Source organism: Mastigoproctus giganteus, chromosome 2 (genome assembly GCF_048544385.1).
Source record: "Mastigoproctus giganteus isolate SK-2022 chromosome 2, ASM4854438v1, whole genome shotgun sequence".
NCBI lineage: Eukaryota > Metazoa > Arthropoda > Arachnida > Uropygi > Thelyphonidae > Mastigoproctus > Mastigoproctus giganteus.
The window spans coordinates 64,360,643-64,380,076 of NC_143576.1; the positions used below are offsets into that span (position 1 = coordinate 64,360,643).

The window sequence follows — 19,434 nt, forward strand, 5'->3', positions numbered from 1 at the left end:
TATAACTCTTTATAGTAGTCTTCTTCTATTTGAATTATGCCTTCTCTGCTATTTATAAGTACATCATCACTATTCTTCAGTTTCAGTATCATTTGTCTTTCTGTATTACTGCTCATGGCTGATGATTTAAATCCTTTGTTTTCCCTTAATGCTTGTTCTACATTTCTTGTGTTAAATTTTCGCATGTCCCGAAAATTGAGTATACTCTGCTAACACAGTATACTCAATTTTCAACTTGTCAGTGTTTATCTTGCTCTTCATTTGTTGTCTTCAGTTCATCATGACACGAGTTTTTCTAGACTAATTTTTTCTTCTTCGGATTTCTTTTTACCTATAGGTTTCTTGGGCTTTATCACTTTCAGAAAGTTGTAATATTCCTCGTCGATATCTTGGTCCTGATCAGTCTGCAGAAGCTCAAACTTGTTCTTAAGTTCCAGTACATACTGCTTTTCTCCTCATCTGTTATCTCAAAGACTTGAGTTAGCATAAGGTTTTCCTCTTATGATGTTAGCATAACGTTTTCTTCTTATTTCTTCATATGATGCAAGAAAGCAAGCTTATGCAGCATCAGCCACAAAAAAAAAAAAAAAAAAACTTCCACTTTACTTCTCCGTTCGTTCGAAATACCTGTCCAGCTGAGTCTTAAATTTATTTAGGCTATCAACTTCCACAACAACGGATGGAAGTCTGTTCCACCAACCAACTACCTGCTGGCTAAAGGCAAATTTCCGCACATCTATCCTACATCTGTCTTTCCTCAATTTGAATTTATGCCCTCTCAGGTGATTATTCTGAGTAAGAGGCAAAATACCATCAGCATTGAGCATACTCAAACTATTCAAGGCTTTATACACCTCTATCAGATCACCTTGCTGGTGCCTAGTCTCCAGACACTGTAATTTGCAAAACTTAAGCCTTTCTTCGTAAGAGCAACCCTTTGTTCCCTTCACTAATCTTGTTGCCTTTCTCTCTACTTGTTCCAGCAGCTCTTCATCCTTCTTGAAATGAGGCCTCCAAGACCTGTATACAGTAGTCAAGGTGTGGCCTGACCATTGCCTTATACAAGTGAATAATCACCTCCTTATCCCTGCTAGAAAAATTCCTGTATATCATTAATAAGACACCATGAGCTACCCTTGCAGCCCTCTTGAAGTTCTCTGAGCAGTGCAGATGAGCTGCATCTGCACTGCTCAGAGAACTTCATATCTGTCTGCACAATTACCCCCAGGTCCTTTTCATTCTCTTCCACTGTCAGTGTAGTACCACAGAGTTGATACGTTGCTCTGGGGGTTGCTGTTTCCCAAATGTAGTACTTTACATTTGTCAATGTTAAACTTCATTTACAACCACTCAGCCAATCTGCTGAACCTTTCCAGATCCTGTTGCAGCAGCATAGCGTCAATAGTGTCCTTAACAACCCTGCCAACCTTTGTATTGTCTGCAAACTTGTACATCAATCTTGAAATACCATCATCAATATTATTTATAAATACAGAAAACAATAATGGATCCAACACTGAACCCTGAGGGACTCCACTAATAACATTAGTCTACGATGAGCAGTGTCCATTGATTACCACTCTCTGGCTTCTCCCCCTCAACCACCCCTTTATCCATAGAAGCAATTTGCCTCCAATGGCAGAACTGCTCCAATTTGTGCAGCAGTCTTCCATGTGCAACAGTATCAAAAGCCTTTCTAAGATCCAAGTATATAATATCAAAATTATTCCCTGCATCCAGATCCTTCATGACTGCATCATAGTATCCAATCAGATTGGTCAGGCAAGACTTCCCCTTAACAAAACCATGCTGTGCCTGATCTATAACTGAAGTCTTGTCTAGATGATCCTGCAGTGCTTCTTTAACCAGCGCCTCCATTAATTTTCCTGGAACAGAAATTAAACTCACAGGTCTATAATTACTTGTGTCAGCCTTTGATCCTCCTTTGTGAATTGGGGTCACATCTGCACATCTCCAGTCTATGGGTACCTCCCTTGAGTCAAAGGAAGCTCTCATAATTATGGCTATGAGTTTGCTTTCTTCCTTTGCTTCCTCCTTTAATAAAACTGGATAGATCCCATCCACCCAAGGTGCCTGTCTTGTGTTTAGTAGTAGTAGTAGTGGCATGTGATGGAAGAAAGCATGTGTATGAGCTTATGCAGCATCAGCCAAAAAAAAAAAAAAAAAAAAAAACCACACCATTCCCTCCAAATCCCTCAACCACACTCTTTTCATCTCCCTCTAGTAGCAGCAAGTGATGCAAGACTTGTTTTTTGTACTTCTTTTTTAGTTTTTTATATCACCTTGATCCGTTGACTGCAGCAGGGCTGTAACATTTGGCGGTAAAAACCTGACAATGAAGTTCTTATCAATTGAATTCATTTTTTTGAGAAGGGTGGGATGCTACATTATCGACAACAAACAAAACTTTACCAGCTTTACCCTCATTTTCTCGATGCCTCTTCACACTTTGGATAAAATCTTGGCTAAACCAATCCAAAAAAACGTTGGAATTAATCCAAGCATTTTTCTGGGGTTACGGATAATAGGTACATTAATCTCGCAGTCATGAAATATAATGTAGTAGTAGTAGTGGCATGTGATGCAAGAAAGCAAGTGTATGAGCTTATGCAGCATCAGCCAAAAAAAAAAAAAAAAAAAAAATCTCACCATTCCCTCCAAATGCCTGTCCAGTTCCTCCTTAAATTTATTCAACCTATCAACTTCCACAACGACAGATGGAAGTTTGTTCCAGCAATTAACCACCCGCTGGCTAAAGGCAAATTTCTGCACATCTATTCTACATCTGTCTTTTCTTAATTTGAATTTATGCCCCCTTAGGTTCGTAATCTGAACAAGTGGAAGGATCCCTTCAGAATTCATCGTGCTCAACCCATTCAAGGCCTTGTACACCTCAATCAGATCACCACGCAGGTGCCTAGTCTCCAGCCACTGCAATTTGCAGAACTTAAGCCTCTCTTGGTAAGAGGATCCGTTCATTCCCCTCACCAACCTTGTTGCCCTTCTCTGTACATGCTCATGTAAATCTACATCCTTCCTAAAATGAGGCCTCCAGACCTGTACGCAGTACTCAAGGCATGGCCTGACCATTGCCTTATACAGAGGGACAATCACCTCCTTCTCCCTCCTAGCAAAATTCCTATATATCATTGACAAAACCCCATGACCTGCCCTGGCAGCCTGTCAGCATTGCTAAGAAAACTTCATATCTGCCTGCACAATTACTCCCAGGTCTTTTTCATTTTCTACCACCTTAAGTGTAGTACCACACAGTTGGTACATTTCTCTGGGGTTACTTCTACCCATATGCAGTACTTTGCATTTGTCAAGGTTAAACTTCAGTTGCCACTTCTTAGCCCATCTGCCCAAATTATCTAGATCCTGTTGCAGTAGCACACTGCCACTACTGTCACTAACAACTCTGCCAACCTTTGTATCATCTGCAAACTTCGACATTAAGCCTGATATAACTTCATAAATATCATTGATGAATATACAAAACAACAGTGGACCCAACACTGAACCCTGTGGGACTGCATTAATAACATTAGTCCATGAAGAGCAGCACCCATTGATTACCACCCTCTGTCTTCTCCCACTTAACCATCCTTTTATCCATTGTAGCAACTTACCCTTATTACCATTCTGCTCCAATTTGTACAATAGTCTTTCATATGCAACAGTGTCAAAAGTTTTTCTGAAATCCAAATATATGATATCAAAATTATTTTTTGCATCAAGTTCCTTTGTAACCACATCATAATATCCTATAAAATTTGTCAGACAACACTTTCCCTTAACAAACCCATGCTGTGTCTGAATTATTGCTGCAGTCTTGTCTAGATGATCCTGCAATGCATCTTTAACCAGTGACTCCATTATTTCACCCAGAACAGAAGTTAAACTAACTGGTCTGTAATTACTCATGTCACCCTTCGATCTCCCTTTGTGAATTGGGGATACATTTGCACATCTCCAGTCCGTGGGGACCTCCCCTGAGTCCAAGGATGCTCTCATAATTATGGCTAAGGGTTTGCTTAGTTGCTTTGCCACCTCCTTTAATATAACTGGATAGATCCCACCCACCCCAGGTGCTTTTCTTATGTTTAACTTCAACAATTTCAACTCCACTTTGCTCTCAGTTATTACAAAATCATTAAGTATCCTGCTACAATTTGATAACCTTCTGCCATTTTCAAACCTTAATAATAATGCCTCATGTGTGAATGTAGATGCAAAATACTCATTCAGTTTGTTTGCTATCTGGGCAGGATCATCAACAGTCGAACCATCGATGTCAAGTGGACCAATCAGATTCATCCCCTTCCTTTTAGAGTTTATATAAGTAAAGAAATCCTTGCTGTTTTTCTTAGCATCTTTTCCCAAGGATTTCTCGTAATCTGCCTTCGCCTGCCTAACCTCCTTTGTGACCTGATTACAGACTAGCTTATATCTGCCATAGGCTTCTGAGTCGCTTGATAATTTATATGCATCCCATGCATTTTTCTTCCCCGTTACGAGTCTCATTAGTTCATTAGATAACCATTTAGGCCTAAACCTTGAATAATATAATACTTCCCACTTAGAATTTACTGTTGGTTACATCATCAGTTTATCCCACTGTACAGAATTTAAAAACTTTCTGAGACCACTGTACTCTCCTTTATGGAAGCAAAAACCTTTTCCTTTACTCCTGATGGTAATTATATCTTTAAGTAAATCCCATATCAGTACATTGTGATCACTGCCACCTAGTGGTTCCTTTATCTGCAAATTCTTAATACACGAATGATCACTGCTGATAACCAGATCAAGAGTATTACTCTCTCTGGTTGCCTCTCGAACATACTGCTGGAGAAAACAATCATCCAATAAATCCACAAAAGTCTCACTAGTGTGTGTGTGTGAGTGACCAACCCACAAGTTCCAGTCAATATCTGGGAAGTTAAAATTCCCCATTATAAGACATTCTGATTACTGGCCCACTCTATTTCTCTGTATAATTGTTCATTGTACTCATTCGAGTCATTAGGCCTATAACACACTCCTACTCTTATTTTTGCTTTCGCAGTGCTCAAGTCACAGCAAACTGACTCAACAGTGCACTGTTCATCTATATCAACTGGGTGCACTTCTTTTGATTTTATGTTTTTCTTAATTAACAACATAACCCCTCCTCCCTTCCTATCCTTTCTGTAGACGTTGTACTCCCCAAATTCCAGTTCTGCATTCCTTATATCTGTGTGACACCATGTATCTGCTATCCCAACAATGATCCTATTCCTAGTTACCCTAACACATCCCATATACCCACATATTTCAGGATGACTGCCATCTGTCTCTGAAACCCCCAACACCCCTCGCTCCAGGTCACTACTTATTCTAATAGAAGTTGTGCAAGAATCACTTTCACCTCTGCCTACGGCTACTGTTAAACTATTAGTCCTTGTATCCCCCCAAGCTATCAGTTTTCCGACCCACCTAACACTGCCTCGATAGCATCAGCAAATATTCTTGCACCCTTTCTATTTAAGTGTATCCCATCCCTGTAGAAGCAGTCTCTCCTGTTAACAAGTACAGACCAGGCTGAAAAAAATTCTATCCCTTGAGCCTTGCACAACCTTTCCAGGGCCGAATTGATTGATAAACCTCTCATCGTATACTCTCTCCTATCGTGTCTGGGCAGAATTGCAGACAATCTCAAATTCAACCTTAATTCTCAGCTTTTGTTCAACAGTGACCTGTACTTGTTAAGTAATTCTGCCGGTCTCCTACTCTTAATATCATTAGTGCCAACGTGTACAACTATATCACCTTTTGTGCCCTTAAAAGATGATATCCGCTCTACAACGTCATCAACCTTTGCCCCAGGCAGACATACCCTGGTCCTGTTCCATCTATCCTTTTTACAAAGCATGCTACCCATTTCCCTGACAATAGAGTCACCAACAACTACTAGTTCCTGTGGGACCAGCGCATTCTGCCTTGGGGGTTGCCGCTGTGTTGCATGATGACCAAGTGCAAGCTCTGGCGTTGATGTGGGCAATTGAGAGCTTGATGGGCCCCCTCAATTTAGATCTTTCGAGGGCATCCACCCTATCCTTCTTATAGGCCCATAACAACGCTGAGTTGTCGCCTGATTTCTTTACACTCCTTACATCGCACACACACACAAAGACATCCCACATGGCAATATCATGTTCCGTTCCAGAGAGTTTGGCAAACATTTCACAAGTTGCACATTTTTTAGGCTGTGATGCGTTAGAGAATCGCCCCCCTTCAGTCCTCCTCCAAGTCACAGCACTTCTGTCACTTTGTGCCCGTTGCTCTGCTGCTCTAGTTTGGGGCATGCTATTTTAAATTAATAGGATCAGTAAATTAAATTAATTAAATGTCAATACTACGCTATCTAATAGAAACAGTGAAGCATATTACTCTATATAATTATGCGTTAGAGCTACCTGGCTACCTCAATGAAAAATTTGAATTCCCTACCACTATATACAAAAACAATGGCTGCAAGATTCAATCGAAATAACGGTTTTATGTATTATAAGTAGTAATCCACAAAAACTCTTTATCTAAATTAAAATAAAAATAACCAGGTTAACTATAACTATAAGACTACGTATTAAGTACAATATAAAATAACAATTATGTAAATAAAAAGGCAAACACTTATCGTTTTTTCGGAGCCTGTAACTCACAGCTGTAATTTTTAAAGAGAGTCAGCGCCCTCTGACTTCAACAACTTCTCCTCCACTTTACTCTCAGTTATTACAAGATTATCTAGCTTACTGCCAGAGTTGAATACACCTCTGGCATTCCCCTGGCTGAATAACTCCTCATGTGTGAATGTCGATGCAAAATATTCATTTAGTTTGTTAACTACCTGAGCAAGATCATCAAAAGTTGAACCATCGATATCAAGTGGACCAATCTGATTCATCCCCTTCCTTCTAGAGTTTACATAAGTAAAGCACTCTTTGCTGTTTTTCTTTGCATCCCTTGCCAAATATTTCTCATAATCTGCCTTCGCCTGCCTAATCTCCTTTGTAACTTGGTTACAGATCAACTTATATCTATCTTAGGCTTCTGTATCACGTGTTAATTTATATGTATCTCATGCATTTTTCTTCTCTGCCATATGTCTCATTAGTTCATCTGACATCCATTTAGGCCTAAACTTTGAACAATATTTCTTAGTTGGTATGTAAAGCCTAGTAGCTTCCAAGGTAAGTTCTTTGAATGCTTCCCATTTTGAATTTGCTGTTGGTAACATCATCAGTTGATCCCACTGTATAGAATTTAAATACTGTCTCAGATCATCGTAGTCACCTTTACGAAAGCAATAACCGTTCCCTTTACCCCTGATGGTAGTTACCTCTTTGAGTAAATCCCACTTCAGCACACTGTGATCACTGCCACCTAGTGGTTCCTCTATCTGCAGAATCTTAATGCATGAAGAATCACTACTGATAATCAAATCAAGAGTATTACTCCCTCTAGTTGCCTCCCGAACATGCTGATGTAGAAAACAATCATCCAATAAATCCACGAAAGCCTTGCTAGTGTGTGAGTGACCAACCAACAAATTTCAGTCAATATCTGGGAAATTCAAATCCCCCATTATAAGACTCTCTGATTTACTGGCCCATTCTATTTCCCTGTCCAGTTTCTTATTATACTCATCAGAGTTATTAGGCCTATAGCACACTCCTACTCTCAATTTTGATCTCCCAATCCTTAAGTAACACCAAACTGACTCGACACTGCACTGTCCAGTGATGTCGACTGGCTTCACTTCCTTGGATTTTATGTGTTTATTAACTAATAGCATAACCCCTCTTCCCTTCCTATCCTGTCTATCCTTTCTGTAGATCTTGTACTCCCCAAATTTCAGTTCTGCATTCCTTATATCTGTGTGACACCACGTGTCTGATATCCCAACAATATCCGCCTTTGATGCTTTGAGCAATACCTCAAATTCATCAAATTTATATACCAAACTCCTAGCATTGGTGTACACACAAGTATACATGCACCTGTTCTTTTTCTTAGCTACCCAACACAACCCATGTGTTTACTTGTACCGCAATGACTCCCAGTAGTCATTGCGGTGCTATCGTGTTTGAGATAAGAGAAGAGATATTATTTACTCGAGTTAGTTTTTTCCTTTCTTTTCTTACATCTATATCAAGTGTGCATCTTACCATTCTGTGATCACTTTCAACATTCACCTTGTTGAGGACCGTAACATCACTCACAATATATCTTCTGTTAGTGAGGATGAAGTCGATTTCATTAGTTGTTAATCCAATTGGGCTCCTCCCTGTCCACTTTCTGTTCACCCTTTTTAGAAAAAAGTGTTCACTACTGACATTCCTCAAGATTCTGAAAATTCCACAAGTCTTTCACCTCTTTCATTTCTTTCACTAATTTCAAATTTTCCTATAGTTCCTCTTTTTGTGCTGTTTTGTTTCTTTCCAACCTTAGAATTGAAGTCCTCCATAATGATAGTGTAGTGAGTTTTCTGTTCATCTAGAAGACTCTCAATTTTGGTGTATATTTCTTCAACCTCTTCATCGTCATGGCTCGATGTTGGTTCATAAATCATCATTATACCTCTTAGAAATCCTGAGTAGCAGTCTTGACACCCTTGGTGATGTACTTTTTAATTCTAAAATGATGTTTTTTATATCTTTATGGACCAGAAAGCCAACTCCACTTTCACTCCTTTCACTGTTTCCATTTGCGTACAGCAGATTTCAGGCGCCTCCGTAGCCAGGCGGGAAGGAGCAGCAGTGCATAGCACATGCTTCTTGATTAGACCGGGGTTTGAGCCTGTCACCACCAAATACGGAGGATGTGGAAAGGTGACCACCGCATATCCCGGAGCAATATGGCCTTAGTTGCTAATGCTCCTAAAAACCAAATAACAAACAAACAAACAAAAACAACAAACAGCAGATTTCCACTTGATAAACTTATAAGTGATTCATTTCTTCTTTTGTTTCAGCCAAACTGATGATATTCTAATTCACATTTTCTAATTCCTTTTCCAGCTCTAATATCCTATCTTCACCGATAAGCGATCTTACATTGTAACAGGCCAAGTTCAGTTTCCGTGCATGGTAACCTGGTCGTACCCAGAATCTCTGTGCTAAGAATCTCTGGGTACAACCAAGTACTGCAAATGCGTAAAATAACCAAAGAGAAACATACCAACGTGTGGTACTACACTCAGGGAAATGGAAAGTGAAAAAGATCAGGGGGTAACTGTGCAGTCAAATATGAAATTTTCTGAGCAGTGCAGATTGACTTCCAGGGCACGTCATGGAGTCTTGTCAATGATGTATAGGAATTTTGCTAGCGGGACAGAGAGGTGATTATCCCATTATACAAGGCATATCCCATTATCCCATTATACAGCATCAGCCAAAACAAAAAATTTCCCCCATCCGGTCACTCCAAATGTTTGTCTAGTTCAGCCTTAAATTTATTTAAGCTATCAACTTCCACAACAACAACAACAGATGGAAGTCTCTTCCAGCAATCAGCCACCCGCTGGCTAAAGGCAAACTTCCGTACATCTATTCTACAATTGTTTTCCTCAATTTGAATCTATGTCCCCCTCAGGTCCTTAGTCTGAGCAAGTGGAAGTATCCCATCAGCATTGAGCTTGCTAAAACCATTCAAGGCATTATACACCTCAATCAGATCACCTCGCAGGTGCCTAGTCTCCAGATGCTACAACTTGCAGAACTTAAGTCTTTCTTCGTAAGTGCACCCTTTTGTTCCTCTCACCAATCTTGTTGCCCTTCTCTGTACTCATTCTAGCAACTCTACATCCTTCCTAAAATGAGGCCTCCAGACCTGTACACAATATTCAAAGTGTGGCCTCACCGTTTCTTTATACAAATGCATAATCACCTCCTTGTCTCTTCTACAAAAATTCCTATATATATATATATATATATAAATAAATAAATTTTCTGTTTATACTCCGGGACGACCGAACGGTCAGAGGAGCTCACAAGATAGATAGAATACAAGAAACAGCACCGTATTCAGTAGTCACGGGCTTGAACTCCGGTCACTCAAGGCACGTGTACTTATGCACCCGCGCGCCTGACCGCTAGGCTACGGCGGCCTCCATCATTGACAAAACTCGATGACTGCTCTGGCAGGTGGTCTGCACTGCTCAGAAAACTTCATATCTGATTGCACAATTACTCCCAGGTCTTTTTATGGATTTGTCAAGGTTAAACTTCAGTTGCCACTTCTCAGCCCATCTTCATAACTTTTCTAGATCCTGTTACAATAGCATACTGTCTTTTGTGTCATTAACAACCCTGTCAAACTTTGTATCATCTGCAAACTTGGACATTAAGCCTAATATACCTTCATCGATATCATTGATAAATACACAAAATAACAATGGGCCCAGCACCGAACACTGGAGGGCTTCCGATAATAACATTAGTCCACGTAGAGCAGTGTCCATTTATTACGGCTCTCTACTGTCTCCCAATCAACCACCCTTTATTAGTATTAGCAATGGCCACATGGTGCAAGGAAGCCTATGGCTTATGCTGCACCAGCCAAAAAAAAAAATAATAATAATAATAATAAAATGAAATAAAAAAAATAAAATAAATAATAATAAAATAAGATGAAATAAAAAAAAATAAAATAAATAATAATAAAATAAGATGAAATAAAAAAAATAAAATAAATAATAATAAAATAAGATGAAATAAATAATAATAATAAAATAAAATGATAAGAAGATTACTAAAATATATATATATATTTTTTTGCCTTCGCCTGTTTCCTATTATATATATATGGGGTCAGCATTTTTATTGTTTTGGCATGAAATTTTATGGCCGGATGCCCTTCCTGATGCCAACCCTCACCCTTTATCCGGGCTGGCGATATGCTGTGGTCATTCTTCCTGACCTTCCGCATCCTCTGTATTTGGTGGTCATTGGCTCAAACCCCAGTCTAATCAAGAAGTGTGTGTACTATGCACTACTCTTGCCCACCTGGCTACGGAGGTGCCTAAAATATATATATAATAATAATTAATAAATAAGAGTAAAGGAAATGGACAACCTAAGCATTTCCCCTCCTCCTGTATGTCATTATCCAGCTGACCTTTGAATTTTCCCAAACTGTCAGCCTCTACCACCCATGTAGGTAATTTATTCCAGTAATTTATAACTCGCTGGCTAAAATAAAACTTCCTGCAATTCAGTCTAAACATCTCCCCCGTAACTTGAAATTATGGCCCCTAGTTCTAGAATCATTTATAACTTTGAAAATTTCATCCTTGTTCACTTTGCTTATGCCTCTCAAAGCCTTAAACACCTCAGTCAAGTGTCCTCTAAGGTGCCTAGTTTCCAAGCTCTGCAACCCACATATTCGGTCTTTCCTCATATGGTCGCCCTTTTATTGATCTCACCAGGCGAGTTACCCATCTTTGGGCCTTTTCAAGAAACATAATGTCTTCTTTAGGTGCGATCTCCATACCTGTATTCCAAGTGTGTTCTAACAATAGCCTTATATAATGGGATTATGACGTCCTTATCTCTACTAGTGATTGTTCGATAAATCATCAATACGACACCGTGGGCCTTCCTTGCAACCTGTCTACAATGCTCAGAGAACTTAAAGTCTGATTGTATCGTAACACCCAAGTCCCTTTCCTCCACTACTAGCTTTAGTTCAGCTGTGCCAAGTGTATAAGTTATTTTGGGTTACTGTTACCCAGGTACACTTTGCTGGATTAAAGCATAGCTGCCATTTTTCTGACCATCCCTGAAGTCTATCTAGGTCGTTCTGAAGAAGCTCTGCTTGGCGACAATCATTAACTACTCTAACAATCTTTACATCATCAGCAAATTTAGACATCACACCCTCTATCCCTTCATCGATGTCATTTATGAAAATCAAAAACAACAGTGGTTCTAAAACTGATCCTTTGGGAACCCCACTTCTTATATCAACCCAATCTGAGGAATACCCATTTATCACAACCCTCTTCCTCCTGACCTGAAGCCATCCATCTAAGGATTTTCCCATTAATTCCAACCTGTTGCAGCTTATAAAGTAACTGCTCATGTGGGACTGAGTTAAATGCTTTACTGAAATCCAAATAAACAATGTTGAAATTATTCCCAAAGTCCAGCTCTTGAGTGACTCTGTCAAAATAGTTAACCAGATTATTTAAATATGATTTTCCCTTTACAAAACCATGCTGAGTATCCTTCAGAATTCCATTTCTATCTAAATGAACCTGAATTACAACTTTGATCACTGTCTCCAAGATTTTCCCTACTATTGAAGTTAGACTAACTGGCCAGTAATTTCCCACTTCACTCTTAGAACCTCCCCCTTATGTATTGGAGATACATTGGAACTTTTTCAATCCAATGGAATCACTCCCAAGTCCAGTGATGCTCACATAATTAGCCTCAATGGTCTCACCTGCCACCTTCCTTAAGGTTATAGTGTATATGCCATCAACTCCAGGAGCATTACTGGCTTGTAGACTCAAAATTTTTTTCATTAAATAAACATGCAAAATTTCAACATCATTAATTGCATTTTTTTCAACTTCACTTCCATAATTTCTCATTGACATAAAGGGTTTTTCTTTTGTAAATATCGATGCAAAGTAACTGTTGAGTTCATCCACAACTTCAGCTGGGGTATCTAATACTATCTCTCATCCATTACATAAGGGTCCAATCTGTTTGTTCTTCTCCTCTTTACATTTATATATGTGAATAATTCCTCCCCCCCCCTTCTTTGCTCTTTTTGCCAGCAATTTCTCATAATCTGCTTTTGCCAGCCTATCCTTTTCAGTGGCATTATATTACAGATCAATTTGTAGGTGTTACACGCTTCAGTACTTTTTATTCCTCTGTAACTTTTCCATGCTGTCTTTTTCTGCTCGAGTAATCTGGCAGCTTCATTATTCCTCCAACTTGGAATCCTCCTCGTGGAGTATTTTTTTAATGGTATATGCATTCAAGGCACCTGTGATTAATGTTTTAAAGGTATACCATAGTTCATTTGTATTCGCTCTCTGTAAGATATCTATCCAGTTAATAGAAGCCATGTAGCATCTTAAGCAGTCTTAATTTCCTTTCCTGAATTGTAACCCATTCCTTTGCCTTTAACTACTGCTACCTCTTTCTTCATCGTCCACTGTAGAACTCTGTGATCACTTCCTGCTACTGATTCCTGTACTGTCAGCCCTATTATGTCATCCGGTTCATGGGTTATGATGATTTATCCATTGCAGCAGTATCAAAAGCTTTCCTGAAATCCAAGTATGTGATATAAAAATTATTTTTTGCATCCAGTTCTTTTGTGACTACATCGTAGTATCCAATGAAATTGGTCAGACAAGACTTCCCCTTAACAAACCCATGCGTGTCTGAATTATTACAGTCTTGTCTAGGTGATCCTGTATGACCTCTTTAACCAGTGACTCCATTATTTTTCCCGGAACAGAAGTTAAACTAACAGGACTATAATTATTTGTGCCACCCTGTGAACCCCGTTTATGAATTGGGGATACATTTGCACATCTCCAGTCCATGGGGACCTCCCCTGAATGTAAGGATGCTCTCATAATTATGGCTAAGGGTTTGTTAACTTCTCACTGCCTACTTCAAGGTAACTGGATAGATTCCATCCACCCTAGGTGCCTTTTTTTTATGTTTAACTTTTCTCCTCCACTTTGCTCTCAGTTATTACAAAATCACTTTTCCCTGTTAGAGTTTGATAAACTTCTGGCATTCCCCTCCCTGAATAGCTCTTCATGTGTGAATGCAGATGCAAAATACTCATTCAGTTTATCAGCTACTTCAGCAGGATCATCAGTAGTTGAACTATCTATGTTAAGTGGACCAATCTGATTCATCCCCCACCTTCTAGAGTTTACATAAGTAAAGAACTCTTTTCTGTTTTTCTTTGCACCCTTTGCCAAAGATTTCTCGTAATCTACCTTTGCCTGCCTAACCTTTGTGAATTGACTACAGATTAGCTTATATCTGCCATAGGCTTCTGTGTCACTTGATAGTTTATATGCATCCCATGCCTTTTTATTCTCTGCCACAAGCCTCATTAATTCATATGACATCCATTTAGGCCTGAACCTTGAACAGTATTTCTTAATTGGTATGAAAAGCCTAGTAGCTTCCAAGATTAATTCCTTGAAGGCTTCCCATTTAGAATTTGCTGTTTTTAACATCATCAGTTGATCCCCCTGTACAGAATTAAAAATCTGTCTGAGACCACTGTAGTCACCTCTATGAAAGGAAAAACTCTTTTATCTGTAAATTCTTAATGCATGAATAATCACTGCTTATAATCAGATCAAGAGTATTACTCCCTCTAGTTGCCTCTCGAACATGTTGCTCTATAAAACAATGCGCCACTAAAACAAAAGTCTTGCTAGTATGTGAGTGACCAACCCACAAGTTCCAGTCAATATCTGGAAAGTTAAAATTCCCCATTACAAGACATTTTAATTTACTGGCCCACTCTATTTCTCTGCACAACTGTTCATTGTATTCATCAGAGTCATTAGGTCCGTAACACACTCCTCACACAGGAGAGACTGTGTGGGAAGCAGTCTCTCCTGTTAGGAAATAGACCACACTGAAAAAATTCTGTCCCGTGAGCCTTGCACAATCTCTCCAGGGCTGAATTGATTGACAAGGCTCTCTAATCAATGGACACTGCTCATCGTGGACTAACGTTATTAGTGGAGTCCCTCAGGGCTCAGTGTTGGGTCCATTATTGTTTTCTGTATTTATAAATGATATTGATGAGGGTATATCAAGCTTAATGTCCAAGTTTGCAGATGATACAAAGGTTGGCAGGGTTGTCAAGGACACTACTGACACTATGCTGCTGCAACAGGATCTGGAAAGGTTGAGCAGATGGGCTGAGAGGTGGCAAATGAAGTTTAACATTGACAAATGTAAAGTACTACACATGGGAAACAGCAACCCCAGAGCAACGTATCAACTCTGTGGTACTACACTGACAGTGGTAGAGAATGAAAGGGACATGGGGGTGGTTGTGCAGGCAGATATGAAGTTCTCTGAGCAGTGCAGACGGGCTGCAAGAGTAGCTCATGGAGTATTGTCAATGATATACAGGAATTTTTCCAGCAGGGATAAGGAGGTGATTATTCCATTGTATAAGGCAATGGTCAGGCCACACCTAGAGTACTGTATACAGGTCTGGAGGCCTCATTTCAAGAAGGATATAGAGCTGCTGGAACGAGTACAGAGAAGGGCAACAAGATTAGTGAATGGAACAAAGGGGTGCTCTTACGAAGAAAGGCTTAAGTTTTGCAAATTACAGTGTCTGGAGACTAGGCACCAGCGAGGTGATCTGATAGAGGTGTATAAAGCCTTGAATGGTTTAAGCATGCTCAATGCTGATGGGATTCTTCCTCTAGCTCAGAAAAATCACCTGAGAGGGCATAAATTCAAATTGAGGAAAGACAGATGTAGGATAGACGTGCGGAAATTTGCCTTTAGCCAGCGGGTGGTTGGTTGGTGGAACAGACTGCCATCCCTTGTGGTGGAGGTTGATAGCCTAAATAAGTTTAAGGCTCAGCTGGACAGGTATTTTGAACGAACAGAGGGGTGAAGTGGAAGTGGGTTTTTTTTTTTTTTTTTTTTTTTTGGCTGATGCTGCATAAGCTTGCTTTCTTGCATCAAATGCCTCTACTAATGCTAATGCTAATCATATACTCCCTCCTATCGTGTCTGGGCAGAATTGCAGACACTTTCAAATTTAACCCTAACTCGCAATTTTTTTCAGCATTGACCTGTACTTGTTAAATAAATCTGCAGATCTCTTACTCTTAAGATCATTAGTGCCAATGTGTACAACAACCACATTTCAGGTTTTTCAGCTTGCACAACATGCATATCAGCCTGGGTGCAGTCTATACATGTTATAATGCACACAAATCTCTGGCAGAGCTCTTGATAGTTGTTACTGTCAGTTGGAATTTCCTTGAAGGGAACTGAGTAACAGGACTGTTATGTTTATATTTTTTAATATGAAATACATTTTGACAAGTGTGGAGTGAAAATTTCACCTACACCATCACTAGCAGGTAAATATTATGTACTAACACAGATATAATTTTTAGCCTTTAATTATAAAAGTTCGTATTAGATTAGCAACACGGAAAGTAGAATAAAAATTTAAAACTGAAGATAATTTTTAACTTGTATCTTTTCTTCTGCTTCTGGCATTATTACCCAGGGTGGGTCTTAGCCTTCTCAATGATGTTCTATCAATAAGCCCTCCCAGAAGTCAAACTTCTCCAACTTCTTATTCTAATGAGCTTTATGTCCTATTCTACGTCATCCATCCATTTTTTCCGCTGTCATCATCTCGCCCACCTACTGGTAGGGTTCCATTTTATTATACTCTTAGTTGTTTTGCTGTCATCCATTCTAATAACATGTCCCAATCAGCAATCAGGCAAGTCTCTGACCCTTCACAGATCTAACTATGTCCACACCTTGAATAAGATAGTCAAGTTCATGGTTCATTCTGATCCTCCAGGATCCATCAATGTCTTGTATGGGCCCAAAAACTTTTCGTAAAATTCTACGCTCTCAACAACTCGTTAATATCCAAGCTTCACAACTGGTCTAATGAGATTTTTGTATATTCATAATTTTAGATGTCTGTTCAATACTCTGGACTTCATTAGTTTTTCATGTGCACAGAAACATTTGTTTCCACTCAGGATATGGGACTTAATTTCATTATTAATACAGTTTGACTGATTTATCTGAGCACCTAGGTAGGTGAAATTCTGAACATGCTCAAACGAGAAGCTGCTGGTTCTTAAATTTTCCATGTTATCTGCCATTCTCTGGACTTCTATTTATTTTGTCTTTGCTTCATTTATCCTAAGTCATCTTCTTTGTGCTTCACTATCCAGCCTGGCCACTGTATCCTCCAGTGCTCCTTTAGTCCTACTGATAATAGCGACATCATCAGCAAAGACCTACACTGTCTTTGTGCCCAGTCACTTCTAATTTTCTGACAGCTGTCTCTAAAACCAAGTTAAATAACACCGTAGAGAGTGCATCACCTTGTCTAACACCGGGGTTAATGTCAAAGGGAGTCGTAAACTCGTCAGTTCTCACCACTGCTTTAAAGCCAGCCAGGGTTGCTTTTATGGACTTCATTAGTTTTTCATAAACAACTTTGCAGGTATGCCCAAGGGAAGGAGATCATTTATCATTTCCTCTCTGTTGAGGGAATCAAAAGCTTGTTTGATATCTACATATAAGTTAAATAACTGTATATTGTAGTCAAATGCTTTTTCCTGTATCTGTCTCAAGATGAAAATCTAGTTAGTTGTTGAGCAATTGGATCTGAAACTACACTGATATTCTCCAATGATTTTCTCTGAATATTCTGCCAGTCTGTTATAAATAACTCCTGACAAAACCTTGTAAGTAATGCTCAGCAATATAATACCTCTATAGTTAGAGCAAAGCAGTTCATCACCCTTCTGGTGAATCAGCTGCATGATTCCAAGTGTCCATTCATCCAGGATATTTTCCTCAGACCATATTAATAGTATCAGTTTATATATTCCTCTCCATAGTGTCACTCCACCATTCTTGAGCAACTCTGCAGTTATTCTATCAGCTCCTGCTGCTTTAAAGTTCTTTAAGCACTTAATAACTTTTTGAATTTCTTCGAAGCTAGGGTCTTCAATATGCGGTTCTACTGTATAGTACAATAGCTGTTTTGTTTCAGTCTTACCTTCTGTCTAGATGCTCTCAAAATGCTCTTTCCACCGTTTCAGAACCTCCTTTCTTTCAGTCAGCAAGTTTTCTTCACTATCTCTACATGCAGTAACTTTTGATTGGAATTCCTGTGTACTTTCTTTAATCTTGTTATGAAACTTTCTACTTTCCTTCTTGTTGTAATGTTCCACCATTTCATTGACCTTCCTCAAAACTTCTCTCCTTTTCTTTCTACATATCCTAACTGCAGCAATCCATTTTTCCTTGTGTCGTTCACTAGTCACTCTGCTGTTCTGCTGCAAACATTTCATCCTGGTTTGTCTCTTCAATTCTACTGCTACTCGGCACTTATCATCATATCATTCCTCAGTCTTGAGGTCTCACCCAAGGTTATGCGTGCCGCACCCAGAATTGCTTCCTTTATGCAAGTCTATTCATCTTCAATCTTGTCATTGTTTTCCTGTTCCTGCAGTCTTTGGCCCAAGTGTGTCTGGTACTTTGTTTCAACAAGTCTATCTTTCAATTTCTCTAAATTCCACCACTTAGTTTTCTCAGCCTTTCCTCTTGCTATTTTATACTTCAGTGGCCACTCTAGAAAATGATCAGAATCAGAGCTAACAAACTGAAGCCATAGCATGAGGAAATTAAAATTTCATTTTATTTTTTTTTCTTGTTAAGTTTGATAATATTGATCAATTTCCATTAAACTAACATAATGTTTTTAACCATTATAGCATTGAAAGGTTTTGAATTTGAATTAATAAAAGTCTTTTTTTTTTTTTTTCTTATTTTCCTTATTATTATTACTGTGAAGTACAGATAAATACTAATTCTCTTGTTGAAAAATGAAAAATGTTTTCTATTTTAGATTTATTAATCTCTAAAAAAAATACTTGTTATCCTTTCTAGTTTAAGCTTCAAGCAATAGTGTTTGATCTGACAACCAACAGCAAATTTGATATGGCAATCATGTTATTCATTGGACTTAACATGACTGTAATGGCTATGGACCACTATCAGCAATCAGGACTGTATGATCTGGTCCTAGAAAGACTCAATGTTTTCTTCATTGCAATCTTCACTGCGGAATGTCTGCTCAAGATATTTGCCTTCCGGTGGTACTATTTCAAAGAGCCATGGAATGTCTTTGATTTTGTAGTTGTAACCCTATCCATCCTTGGTAAGCATTCATGAAGTCTTTATTCTGTTTGTGTTATTTATATTATAGTTTATTCATATTGTACAATTAGAATTAAATACAATACAATACAATACAATGGACATTTCAGCCTTAACCATACTTTTTTAACTTAAAATTTCTGTGTTTCTGTTTTTTAGGCACATTTGCATGTGCATAAACAAAATATTGTTTTCACCACATCCTCTATCATCCTACAGGTAAAACTAGACTCTGTGGATGAATTTTCATAAAATTTTATATTTGGCTTTTCTAGAAAGATTTTGAGATAGTTAAAATTTCATTAAAATCGGAGAAATACAAATCTGGCCGTTATTATTTCTTTTTTTCGTTCACATTACATATTATCCATATATAGTAAAATTTCACTAACTCTGAGGACAGAGGGAT

At 38.7% G+C, this 19,434-nt stretch overlaps 1 protein-coding gene across 1 annotated transcript in view; it reads left to right on the plus strand.

Moving 5' to 3' along the window:
• Window positions 1-19,434, plus strand: part of LOC150089320 (sodium channel protein para-like) — a 2,114,826-nt gene that overhangs the window by 2,015,062 nt on the left and 80,330 nt on the right. The window contains exon 32 of the mRNA XM_090389008.1: window positions 18,756-19,026. Within this exon, the coding sequence (XP_090245134.1) occupies window positions 18,756-19,026 (271 nt within the window). The remainder of the gene's footprint in view (window positions 1-18,755; window positions 19,027-19,434) is intronic.